Source organism: Garra rufa, chromosome 7 (genome assembly GCF_049309525.1).
Source record: "Garra rufa chromosome 7, GarRuf1.0, whole genome shotgun sequence".
Taxonomy (NCBI): domain Eukaryota; kingdom Metazoa; phylum Chordata; class Actinopteri; order Cypriniformes; family Cyprinidae; genus Garra; species Garra rufa.
In genome coordinates, this window is record NC_133367.1 from 18,384,095 (window position 1) to 18,398,069 (window position 13,975).

Here is a 13,975-nt window from a genome sequence, read left to right on the forward strand (position 1 = left end):
ACCCGAATCGTTTTGAACAAACGTACAACATGGTTGGAAACAAAGAAATCGAAGAAAACTTACTTTATGGTCATGTGCTATCACTCTGAACAACAAAAGACCAACGAACATCCAAATTACGTTAATTCTAGGTGCACTGCTGCTGATCACACAATAATAGCCTATAGTACAATTCTTCGTCGTCTTTGAGGTTTAACGGCGGCTTGCATCCAAAAGTGTTGCATTACCGCCATCTTCTGGATTATTCTCCTGCAACGTTACTCCAGCTCCTCAGTTTCTTTTCTCCAGTTTATTTCCCTCTCTCAAATTCTCCTTATCAGACCCGTTCTAATAAAGAAATTACAAATATTTCTCCTACCTTATCCATTCACACCACTTTGCATGTGTCTTTTATACTCTTTTATACAACCCTCCTCCTTCCATCACGTTTCTTCTTTTTCTTTATATCTACTGCAAATTAAAAGTACATGTTCTATGGATTCTAATACCTGACAATTCTTCTTACAAAAACCAGTAGGATGCTTCCCTATAATGTAGAATTATAAGAGAATAAATGTTTTTCTGTTCTAAGCAAAACGGTGTTAGACCAGATAGATATCAACATTAGAAATACTAGATACATTTTATTCGGAATCCCTGTCAGAAAACATCTGGTACTGTTTTGTCTGGTGTCCAAAACCAGTAAAACCTGTGAAAACCAAAACCCTCTTAACAGTCTTCTATCAACCTAAAAGTTGGACTGATAAAGACAGGTAAGAGCAGAAGACGAAGTGATGATACTTCAAAGACGAGAGTTTATTGAATAATCTTAGTTGTGTATGTTTCATTGCTCGGACTTAATCTGAATGCCAGTGTCTCAAAACTCAGATTTAGTCTGGCCAATACAAATCCAACAAGTGTTATTATACCAAAGCAAAAACAATGGAAAAGTACTGCTTCATAACATTGTCCTGCAGCGTTAAAAACTTCTTATCTCTTTACAATAGCAAGCATTGTGAGAAAGGTAATAAGTAATATAAAATATTAATAACATAGAATGGCAAATTGATAATAAAAATATTCAAAAAATAAAATTATTAATAATAACAGTCAGTTCATTAATTGTTTTAATAATCTTTAATTAATCAATTGGCAATAGAATTGTTTGTTCAGTTTTACAGGTCAGAACCCGAACTACTTGATGTAATTTCAGACATGCATTTCTTCCTATGACTGGTTAAAGAAGAAAAATTAGTGAAACTTTCCCCACATGGTGAGCAGATATACGGCTTCTCTCCAGTGTGGATCCTCTCATGTTTTCTCAGATGGTCAGACCGTTTGAAGCTCTTATCACAGTATGAGCACTTATAAGGTGTTTCTCTAGTGTGAACTGTCTTGTGCCCTTTCAGTTCACCATTTGTAAAAAAAGTCTTCCCACACTCAGAGCAAACATGATTCTTCACACCACTGTGTCTTTTCTGGTGTGTTTTTAAAGTACCCATCAGCCTAAAACTCTTTCCACACAGAGAACATATGTAAGGCCTCTCCTTAGAATGAACTTTCAGGTGATCCTTCAGGAAATCTGCCCTAAAAAACTTCTTACCACATTGGTCACAGTTAAATAGTCTTTCTCTAGAATGAGTAAGCAGATGTACTTTAAAAACGCCGGATTTCCTGAAACTCTTTCCACATTGATCGCATTTGTGCAGCTTCTCTCCAGTGTGGATTTTCATGTGATAATCAAGGGCTACTTTTCGTGCGTAACTCTTCCCACACTGAGCACACGTGTGCGGTTTCTCTCCGGTGTGAATCGTCAAGTGTTCTTCTAGGTTTCTTTTATGTGCGAAACACTTCCCGCACTGATCACACGCATATGGCTTCTCCCCAGTGTGAATTTTCAAGTGTTGGTTAAGGTTACATTTATGTGTGTATCTCTTCCCACACTGATCACATGCATATGGCCTCTCACCAGTGTGGACTTTCATGTGTTCATTAAGGTTTCCTTTTTGTGAAAAACTCTTCCCACACTGAGCACACGTGTGCGGCTTCTCTACAGTGTGAATTGTCAAGTGTTTGTTAAGGTTTCCTTTTTGTGAAAAACTCTTCCCACACTGAGCACACGTGTGCGGTTTCTCTCCGGTGTGAATTTTCAAGTGTTTGTTAAGGATTCTTTTCCGTGCGAAACACTTCTCACACTGATCACATGCATATGGCCTCTCACCAGTGTGGATTTTCAAGTGGTCATTAAGGTTACCTTTCTGTGTGAATCTCTTCCCACATTGATCACACGTGTGCGGCTTCTCTACAGTTTTGATTTTCTTGTGATCATTAAAAGGCACTTTTTGTGTGAAACTCTTCAAACACTGATCATATGTGTACAGCTTTACTCCTGAGTGGATTTTCAAGTGTTCATTAAGGTTTCCTTTTTGTGTGAAACTCTTCCCACACTGATGGCAAGTAAAACAAATATTGTTGTTGTTCAATGAGGGACTCCAGGATGTTTCTTCAGTTTTGACCTGATGTTCCTCCCCCGCTTCAATGAATTCTTCAGTCTCCTTGTTCACTTCAATTAGGTCTAATATAAACATAAACAAAGTTCAATCTTTTTGAAAAGTTTAATGAAAAATAAATAAATGAAAGGAAATAAGCAAAGAGAGAAACATGAAAGGAAAAATACATGAATCCTGGCACAATATTAGAAATATGAGCATTCTGATGCATTCATTTCAATGACTGAAATATATATAGAGAACTATTAACTATATATTTCAATAACTATAATATAAGCCAGGGATGTAAAATGTTCAAGGTTTTATATAAGGCTGCAGAAATTGTGAAACATATATAAAATAAAAAAATGTTTCAGGTAATATTTGGCAAGATGTAACAGACTTTAATGAGAGTTATCTTAAATTTCTTTATGTTTTGTACGTTAAAGATTGTCTAGGGATCGCTTGATTTACGTTGTGTATGGGGGACTTTTATTTTTAAACGAAATCTGCTTTTCACGGCTAACGAGGAGTAATGAGAGAACAGTATGAAGAGCAAACGCTTCATGACAGCTTAAGACAGCTTCATGAGAGCTCGTACTAAAAAGGACGGTTTATTCATTACCCCCCGAAAAGGCATAAGGTTTGTGTAACTGTATACTGTTAGTTAAAAATAAGTATTTTGTGAAATCGCTGTAATTGTCTTAAGAGTGTTAATGTGTATTTTTGTACTGCTTTATTCAGCTCTTACGGTGATTTCTGAAGTAAAGCAGGGTTTCTGCAGATATGAACAAGTGAAATTTAAGACTTTTTAAGACCTTTTTAATACCACCTTATATGAAATTTAAGACCGAACCTGTAATGGAAATAGATATTATATTACATGCATACATGTAATATTCAATGTGTTTAATGTAAAAAGTAAACACAATTTCATGGCTGTCATAAATTAAATTTATTACTACGATATACAGTGAACTTTTCATATCAGCAGATACTATTCCACACAAAATATCCCCATAAAAGTACCACTAGAAATATCTGATGTAAAAAAAAAAATTCTGAAGCAATATTTTCATCAGTGCTCTATTAGCTTTTACATCTTAAATCTGCATATTTGATTTACCTTTATAAGGCCTTTTTTTTTACTTTTGAAATGTATGCATTACCTTTGAAATTTATTTGATGAATTTATCAAAAAATTCTAAATGGCTGTTAGCAGTGAGATTACATAATTTACACTGCAAAATTAAAAGTGAGATTAATGTTTTAAATACATTTATTGATTTATAAATATGTACATTAGAAATGTTGGGTGTGGAGGCATACTTTTAAACACACTAAATTACCAGCAGGTGGCGGTAAGTCACTTCATGAGCGAGTTACTTCAACTGATTCGAGCAAAACGCTGAATCACAGCAGAACGTTGCTAGGAGAATGCTTCTGCTAATGTTGCATATTGTCTAATATGTAAGTAACTACTTGACTAACTACTTTTTTATCGAGCTAAAATTAATGTAACATTTTTAATTGTGAGAATTTTCAGCAAAAAGTTCACTTGGTATATTACTGAACTATATCATGTTATAAATAAACTATACATTTGAAATTTTTACCTCAGTGTGTTTCTTTAGAGTGCTGTTACATTCATTTGTTTTAAAGTATGTCACAAATAGACCAGAAATACACTATCCATTATCAATTTCTGTTTACGTTGAATGTATTAAAATATGAATCTTTCTTGCCTTTCGATGCTTCGCTAGTTGTTTTTGTCACTTCAGTTTTAATCAGGCGGTTTGTTCGGTCGGGCAAGTAAAAAAAAACATTTTAAAAGTATTTCGAAGGCTGGCGGTCAGCTAGCTCCACCTGTATTTCTTATTATTATTGATAACATTATATACAGAAAAAGGTCGTTTGACCTGTATTCTGCTACTGCGATTCTGAAGACGCAGTAACTTCCACAGAGGGAGAAAAAAATCTAGTTGTTAGCAACTGGCCTTAGCCAAACCCTATATTCAGTTTTTTCAAGCTAAGTATCGCTAAACTTGCACTTCCCCATAGCTAAAAAGATAAATCCATTTTACTTCTGCGGTACAATCCGAGAGAGACTCGCGCCAGTAACAGAAAGCTGATTGGCTATTGCATGCTGGTCTCATTTGTAGTTTAAATACAGCAAATTATATTTGGAATTGTGAAATAAAGAACTACAACACCACGGAAACAACAAAAAGAGAATTTAAATGAGCATTAGAGGTAGCGTTACATGGACACCGGAAAAATAAGACCTGTGTAAAATTATTTAAGACCTAGAACAGCGAATTTAAGACTTTTTAAGGCCTAAAATGTTGATTTTTAAATTTTAGACTTTTTAAGACTTTTTAAGACCCCGCGGAAACCCTGTAAAGGAACGTTAATAAAGCTTCAGCAAACATCAGTAAAGTTTCGGCCATCATTCGGACGGGGTCTGCTACACAAGACAATTGAGTTTTAGGCTCCATTTTGTGCCAAATTCATAGAAAGTTATCTGGATATTGTTTGCTTTAAAGCTGCAGTGCTGAAAGGTTTTTTGTTTAAAACGAAGAGGGGGAAAAAAACAATCAATCATTGACCCAGTACATTAAACCAGTAAAATGGTAAGCTCATAATGATGTTTTATAATTTGAATGGTCATTTCCCATGAAATTGATATTTAAAGACATCACCTGCTCACAATTTTAACAATAAGGTTTTTTTTTTTGTTTTTTGGAGGCATGAGTTTTGATGCCATTAGTGACATTTGCTCTGATACAATGAATTAGGGTCATTTTTAACCAAAAAAAAAATGTATTATAATCTTAATAATTAAGAACAAACACCAACCTATTTGTTGTTCAATATCTTCCTCTTTTATTCCGCAGGGCTCTGGATCGCTCATGTTTATTGGTGAACCGCTGTCAACTGTAGATGAACTGCTGTGTGGTAGGAGCAGGAGAACTGGCAAAGTCAAAAATAAATTTTATCAACAACAATAATAATAATAATACATTTATCAAATCAACGCTTTAATTATCAAATGGAGTGGTAGAATTCAGCATCTTTATGTAAAAATAGATCCCATTAACTCATGGGCAAAAAATAAAAACGGAGAATATCTGAAATTTGTTTGAAAACAAGTTCGACTCCCAATAGCACTCAAAAACAATACCATTATTGCTCAAATATTCGAAAAAATCTAGCACCCGAACATAAAAACACAAACTAAATCACAGCTCTTGTATTTACATTAGTTCCTCAGACATTGTTGTCTGCTAGGCTGTTTATTTCAGTCAGCAGACGCCAGAAAAGACGCACAAATAGCGTTGAACCAGACGAAAACGATACAGAATGTTCCATAAAATGTTGCTTTAACAAACTGTAGTTTTATAATTGTGCAATTATATGAAGTTTCGCGATCTGACTGTCTTACCTCAAGAGACCCAACGCTCACGGATGAAAACACTAGGGGTGACGTCGTCTTCTTGTTTTACGTCGGATTGTAGACACATAAGTGCATTACCGCCCCCTATTGCCGAATGGACATTGACACTATATTTAACACGTGGATGTTGTATTTGATGTTTTATTTTCCACTTTAATTCTGACATTAAATTTCTCTTCTAACACATTCAGATATTCACTCTACTTATTGTCTTCCATTAGGTCGAAAATGAAAGTAAAATAACCTTGTAAATCATAAAATATGAAAGAATAGGCTTAAAAATGAATCATGATGTAATGACAAAACGTAGACTACTATACAAAAGGATCCATCAGCATTGCTCCCTCAATGCCATTGTTGTATGTCAACAGTAGAAAAACTTTAAAAAGCACATAGTTCATTTGGGTTTTCGTTGTCCACAAGTGCACGTGGAAAAAAGTCGGAAATTCATGTGTGATCAAGTTTGTAGTCAAATATGCACCTCTGGTCATGTTCGTCAGACAATAAATCTAGCTTTTGTCCTTTATAGAAAATAAATGTGTGCCTTAGTCGCTGTGTTCTGTGACATACTGAGAACGTGTTGACAGAAACAATAACTGGCATTAAACAGAACAGGGAGTATAAATACAAAAGCAAGCAATGGGGCTACTCAAAATATATTCTCAGTTCTGTACATTATTTGTTTATGGGCAGATGAGAATCAGCCACAGCATCTTCTGGCTATGAGTGAACTGCAGAGCAGCGGTCTGAGGCAGCCACGGCGTTGTGGGTGGGCCTACTGGGCCTGGGCCCACCCACTTGCGCTTGGGCCCACCCTGAGTAACTGCCAGCTACACACACACACACACACATATACCCAGATAGCAAGTAGTGATGGGATTTATGGCTCTTTGAGGGGATCCGGATCTTGGCGATCTGTTCCTTTCAAAGAGGCGCTCAAAAGAACGGCTCTTTTGGCTCTTTTTAAATATTTAGTCAGTTTTAAGAAGCCAGCTTGGGGGCATCTCAGTTTATGCTGGAAATAATCACTGGGAGGAATGATGAGGTGAGATTTGTAGTCAAATAATTTTGTGTGAATTATTCTGAAATATTGATTATTACCTCATTTGTCATGTGTGGACTATATTGCATAGGGTTGCACAACATCCCTCTGCTTAGACATTGACATCACTATTTTGGATTTAAGTGTGTAAAGCTACGTTGCTCGCAATTTTGGGCCCTATGACAAAATATGAGGTAGGGGGGCTACCACACCAAAATCAGATCTCTGGGGGCCCCTAAAGTTAGGGCTGGGCAATATATCGAACGATATTGTGATGCGCATTTAGTCAATGAAGCCGGTGCTTTGATTAGTAGTAAATCTCCGTCACGTGTGTTCCGCTCAGGTTCCGCTGGAGCGGCAATTGATAAACAGAGACGTAAATCTCTGACAAGCTACGCCATATCGAGCTTAAAGGAGAACTCCGGTGTGATTTTGACCTGAAGTGTATTGAATCATGATACCGAGTGTGAACGTACCTTGCATATCTCATCTCGGTTTGTGTCCAGCTGTCCGAAATCTGGGGTCAGTTAGCCGATGCTCACAACAGGTTGTCAGTGAGAGTCAACAGGGCATCGGAATAGCCATGTAAATAAATCACTGTTTTACGCCATTTACGAGGCACAAAGTAGCTCCACACTTCATCGGTAGACTTCCAAGGGCCCTGACATTTAAAACGAGACATTGAGAACTCAGAAAAAGCACCGGTATTTTATTTACAAGTAGATTTATACAGACATTTTCCACCAGGAACAGACCGGTCGCCGCCATCTTAAATGTAGTCACGATAAGTCGAGTGTCGAGCACGAAGGAAACTACAACCTGATACGTTGATAACCTGATAAATTCCTTGGTGCTCGACACTCGACTTATCGTGACTAAGTTCAGGATGGCGGCGACCGGATTTTCTTTCCCAGGTACTGTCTGTATAAATCTTCTTGTAAATAAATTACCGGTGCTTTTTCTGAGTTCTCAATGTCTCATTTTAAATGTCAGGGCCCTTGGAAGTCTACCAATGAAGTGTGGAGCTACTTTGTGCCTCGTAAATGGCGTAAAACAGTGATTTATTTACATGGCTATTCCGATGCCCTGTTGACTCTCACTGACAACCTGTTGTGAGCATCGGCTAACTGACCCCAGATTTCGGACAGCTGGACACAAACCGAGATGAGATATGCAAGGTACGTTCACACTCGGTATCATGATTCAATACACTTCAGGTCAAAATCACACCGGAGTTCTCCTTTAATATCGCATTGGTGCTTGAGCGCTTGGTCATTTCATTGCTTGCAAGATGAAGAGACGTTACAGAAATTCCCAACTTTTCAATTTAAAGCCTTTCCGATAGAATGAATGCCTATTAGCAAATATTGCATCATTTTGTAGTCAAATGGCCCAGGGTTAAAAAACTGCAGTTTTAATGGGTTTCAATGTGGACATTTTTGTCCTTAAGGTCCTGAGTGTGAGTATTTTTTGTACGGAGGGTAAAATTGATTTTTTTGAAGGAAATGAGAGTGAAATATTAATTTCAATAAAAATACACACCTGAGCCGAGATTTATGCAGTTGGCATTAACACAGGCACACTTAAAACAAAAAACAAAACTGAAATGAAAAAAAATATGTCCATAAGGTCAAACTTTAGTTTGTTGAAATACACGCCCTTTCTTGCTTACGAAGTACTTCTCTATATGATTTAGCAGCTTCCACACATTTTCTTGCATGGTTTACACATAACAAATTAGTAGAACAACGTCTTCGGTAGTAGCCTACATATATGAATTTAAATATGAACACCGCCGCAATGGCTGCGCATCTGAACAGCTGACCAGAACGTGACGTCGGTGCAAAGCTGTTAATTGTAGGCATACCAAAGTGATTAAGTATAATACAAAAACATGGTTTGGAAAATGGACTTATGCTAGGCTCTGGCTCTAACTATAAGCAGTATACAATTCTGAGGTGTTGTTCAGGACACAAAGAATGAGGAGACTGGGGCTTCTTTCCAAAGTGTATAGAATATTAAGTAAGGGATAATGTACAGGCAGCCGGTAGTTATCGCAGAAATAAGCCCCGACAGTGTGATCTTGTATCACACTGAAGGGGCTTATTTCGCGATAACTACAGGCTGCCTGTACATTATCCCGCTTATTACATGGCTACTTGCCACATAAGGAAAAAAACTGGACATGAATATGAATTTGAAACCTTTTATTGGCATATGTGTTTTAAATTAACATTTTTATCCTTCCGCGAAACGATATAGTACCACGTGACTATTCAAACTATGTACGTTAGTAAGACAATTTAAAATAGATTAATGTCAAAATTTTCCATTGTTAATTGTGTGGTTGTCCAGTGTTTGTCACAAGATGGCGCCAAACGGAAATCTTTGTTAAGAATAACGTAAACACAAATAAGAATATAGGTACAAATTCGCAAAAGAATCGGTCACTTCTTAATCAAGAACACTAACAAATTCAGTACCATCTTTAAATAACAGTTAAAGCTGTAAATATGCAGAGGATGTGCAGTTATAGACTAAAAAATGACTATTGGTTTGATCACACGAAATAACTTCGGCAGAAATATTACTAAATCCAGGTGCAATTCACAATGCAATTTCCATATAACTTCATCTATGGGCAATAGGTTAATCCTTCTGCGGTATTAAAAGTTAACGATAGACCTATTACAAGGTAAACATTTACCTCTGTATTTAATTGCATCGCACATCTTTCTTATAAAAAAGGCGATTTAACCCGAATCGTTTTGAACAAACGTATAACATGGTTGGAAACAAAGAAATCGAAGAAAACTTACTTTATGGTCATGTGCTATCACTCTGAACAACAAAAGACCAACGAACATCCAAATTACATTAATTCTAGGTGCACTGCTGCTGATCACACAATAATAGCCTATAGTACAATTCTTCGTCGTCTTTGAGGTTTAACGGCGGCTTGCATCCAAAAGTGTTGCGTTACCGCCATCTTCTGGATTATTCTCCTGCAACGTTACTCCAGCTCCTCAGTTTCTTTTCTCCAGTTTATTTCCCTCTCTCAAATTCTCCTCATCAGACCCGTTCTAATTAAGAAATTACAAATATTTCTCCTACCTTGTCCATTCACACCACTTTGCATGTGTCTTTTATACTCTTTTATAATCTTTTAAACAACCCTCCTTCTTCCATCACGTTTCTTCTTTTTCTTTATATCTACTGCAAATTAAAAGTACATGTTCTATGGGTTCTAATACGCTCTAATGACAATTCTTCTTACAAAAACCAGTAGGATGTTTCCCTATAATGTTGAATTATAAGAGAATAAATGTTTTTCTGTTCTAAGCAAAACGGTGTTAGACCAGATAGATATAGACATTAGAAATACTAGATACATTTTATGCGGAATCCCTGTCAGAAAACATCTGGTACTGTTTTGTCTGGTGTCCAAAACCAGTAAAACCTGTGAAAACCAAAACCCTCTTAACAGTCTTCTATCAACCTAAAAGTTGGACTGATAAAGACAGGTAAGAGCAGAAGACGAAGTGATGATACTTCAAAGACGAGAGTTTATTGAATAATCTTAGTTGTGTATGTTTCATTGCTCAGACTTAATCTGAATGCCAGTGCCTCAAAACTCAGATTTAGTCTGGCCAATACAAATCCAACAAGTGTTATTATACCAAAGCAAAAACAATGGAAAAGTACTGCTTCATAACATTGTCCTGCAGCGTTAAAAACTTCTTATCTCTTACAATAGCAAGCACTGTGAGAGAAAGGTAATACGTAATATAAAATATTAAAAACATAGAATGGCAAATTGATAATAAAATGATTAAAACAATAAAATGATTAATAATAATTGAATTGTTTGTTCAGTTTTACAGGTCAGAACCCGAACTACTTGATGTAATTTCAGACATGCATTTCTTTCTATGACTGGTTAAAGAAGAAAAATGAGTGAAACTTTTCCCACATGGTGAGCAGTGATACGGCTTCTCTCCAGTGTGGATCCTCTCATGTATTCTCAGATATTCAGACCGTTTGAAGCTCCTATCACAGTATGAACACTTATAAGGCGTTTCAGTAGTGTGAACTGTCTGGTGCACTTTCAGTGCGCTATCTGTAAAAAAAGTCTTCCCACACTCAGAGCAAACATGATCCTTCACACCGCTGTGTCTTTTCTGGTGTATTTTTAAAGTACCCATCTGCCTAAAACTCTTTCCACACAAAGAACATACGTAAGGCCTCTCCTTAGTATGAACTTTCAGATGATCCTTCAGGAAATCTGCCCTAAAAAACTTTTTACCGCATTGGTCACAGTTAAATAGTCTTTCTCTAGAATGAGTAAGCAGATGTACTTTAAAAACGCCTGATTTTCTGAAACTCTTTCCACATTGATCGCATTTGTGCAGCTTCTCTCCAGTGTGGATTTTCATGTGATCATTAAGGGCTCCTTTTCGTGCGTAACTCTTCCCACACTGAGCACACGTGTGCGGTTTCTCTCCGGTGTGAATTGTCAAGTGTTCGTTAAGGTTTGTTTTATGTGCGAAACACTTCCCGCACTGATCACATGCAAATGGCTTCTCCCCAGTGTGAATTTTCAAGTGTTCGTTAAGGTTACCTTTATGTGTGAATCTCTTCCCACACTGATCACATGGGAATGGCCTCTCACCAGTGTGGACTTTCATGTGTTCATTAAGGTTTCCTTTTTGTGAAAATCTCTTCCCACATTGATCACACGTGTGCGGCTTCTCTACAGTGTTGATTTTCTTGTAATCATTAAAAGGCACTTTTTGTGTGAAACTCTTCAAACACTGATCACATGTGTACAGCTTTACTCCTGAGTGGATTTCCAAGTGTTCATTAAGGTTTCCTTTTTGTGTGAATCTCTTCCCACACTGATCACATGTGTATGGTTTCTCTGCAGTGTGGATTTTCATGTGTACATTAAGGTTTCCTTTTTGTGCAAAACTCTTCCCACACTGATTACATTTGTGAGGCTTCTCTCCTGTGTGGACCCTCATATGTTCTTCAAGGTTTCCTTTATATGGGAAGCTCTTCTCACATTGATCACATTTGTACGGCCTTTCCAGAGTGTGGATTTTCTTATGTTCATCAAGGTTTCGTTTTTGTGGGTAACTCTTGCCACACTGATCACAGATGTGTGGCTTCTCTGCAGTGTGAATTTTCATGTGTTCAACAAGGTTTGCTTTTATTGTGAAAATCTTCTCGCACTCATCACACGCATATGGCTTCCCTCCACGATGAAATTTTATGTGAAGGTCAAGATTTTGCTGGCATGAGAAACTCTTTCCACACTGATGGCAAGTAAAACATATATTGTTGTTGTTCAATGAGGGACTCCAGGATGTTTCTTCAGTTTTGACCTGATGTTCCTCCCCCGCTTCAATGAATTCTTCAGTCTCCTTGTTCACTTCAATTAGGTCTAATATAAACGTAAACAAAGTTCAATCTTTTTGAAAAGTTTAATGAAAAATAAATAAATGAAAGGAAATAAGCAAAGAGAGAAACATGAAAGGAAAAATACATGAATCCTGGCACAATATTGGAAATATGAGCATTCTGATGCATTCATTTCAATGACTGAAATATATATAGAAAACTATTAACTATATATTTCAATAACTATAATTTAAGCCAGGGATGTAAAATATTTAAGATTTTATATAAGGCTGCAAAAATCGTGAAACATATATAAAATATTAAATAAAATGGCTCAGGTAATATTTGTTAAGACAGTTGAGTTTTAGGCTCCATTTTGTGCCAAATTCATAGAAACTTACCTGGATATTATTTGCTTTAAAGCTGCAGTGCAGAAAAGTTTTTTTTTTTTTTTTTTTTAAATGAAGAGAAAAAAACAATCAATCATTTACATTGTACATTAAACAAGTAAAATGGTAAGCTTACAATGAGGTTTTATAATTTGAATGGTCATTTCCCATGAAATCAATAGTTAAAGACACACTTTTAACAGTAAGACTTTTTTTTTGGAGCCATGAGTTTAGATGCTATTAGTGACATTTGGTCTGATACAATGAATTAGGATCATTTTTAACCAAAAAAAAAAATGTATTGCAGCTTTAAGTATTAAAACCTTTAGAATTAAAAACAAATACCAACCTATTTGTTGTTCAATATCTTCCTCTTTTATTCCGCAGGGCTCTGGATCACTCATGTTTTCAATTTTCTTTCACAAAATTTATCTTCTTCACTTTTAGGCTTATGGATACATTCCAGCATTTATTGGTGAACCGCTGTGAACTGTAGGTGAACTACTGTGTGGTAGGAACACTGAACTGGCAAAATCAAAAATAAATAATTTATCAAATCAATGCTTTCATTATCAAATCGAGTGTTAGAATAAAGCCTATTCATGTCAAAATAGATAATGTTAAAAATACATGAACCCACAGGCAAGAAATAAATACGGAGAATTTCTGAATTTGTTTGAAAACAAGTTCGACTCCCATTAATTCCTCTCACAGCTCGTACTTTGACTTTTGATCAAGTAGCACTCAAAAACAATACCATTATTGCTCGAATAATCAAACACACGGACATAAAACACAAACAAAATCACAGCTCTTGTATTTACATTAGTTCCTCAGACATTGTCTGCTGGGCTTCTTATTTCAGTCAGCAGACGCCAGAAAAGACGCACAAATAGCGTTGAACCAGACGAAAACGATACAGAATGTTCCATAAAATGTTGCTTTAACAAACTGTAGTTTTATAATTGTACAATTATATGAAGTTTCGCGAATTGACCGTCTTACCTCAAGAGACCCAACGCTCACGGATGAAAACACTAGGGGTGACGTCGTCTTCTTGTTTTACGTCGGATTGTAGACACATAAGTGCATTACCGCCCCCTATTGCCGAATGGACATTGACACTATATTTAACACGTGGATGTTGTTTATATTAAGATTTAAATGGAAGAGTCATTTTATTGCTCAAGTCGCGTTTCATTACAGTTACGTTTAC

General features: G+C 36.3%; 1 protein-coding gene across 2 annotated transcripts; it reads right to left on the minus strand.

The window, feature by feature from the left end:
- Positions 1 to 774: 774 nt before the first annotated feature.
- Positions 775 to 13,813, minus strand: LOC141339270 (uncharacterized). 2 transcript variants are annotated; one of them, XM_073844898.1, is made up of 3 exons: positions 13,109 to 13,733; positions 11,006 to 12,413; positions 775 to 2,247 (listed from the first exon to the last, which is right to left on the minus strand). In XM_073844898.1, the coding sequence occupies exons 1-3, from the start codon at positions 13,161 to 13,163 to the stop codon at positions 1,155 to 1,157; spliced, it is 2,556 nt and encodes an 851-aa protein (XP_073700999.1). In that variant the 5' UTR covers positions 13,164 to 13,733; the 3' UTR covers positions 775 to 1,154. The 2 variants fall into 2 exon arrangements, with proteins under 2 accessions (XP_073700999.1, XP_073700998.1); XM_073844897.1 differs by lacking the exon at positions 775 to 2,247 and adding an exon at positions 13,765 to 13,813 and having other exon boundaries at positions 10,514 to 12,413; positions 13,109 to 13,284.
- Between the last annotated feature and the right edge of the window lie 162 nt (positions 13,814 to 13,975).

Coding starts and splice junctions, on each gene's coding strand:
- LOC141339270 (XM_073844898.1), bottom strand. CDS start 13,163: ATGAGTGATCCAGAGCCCTGCGGAATAAAAGAGGAAGATATTGAACAA. Junction 12,414..13,108: donor AGATATTGAACAACAAATAG/GTTGGTATTTGT, acceptor CGTTTATATTAG/ACCTAATTGAAGTGAACAAG. Junction 2,248..11,005: donor TGTGATAGGAGCTTCAAACG/GTCTGAATATCT, acceptor ATGTGGGAAGAG/ATTCACACAGAAAGGTAACC.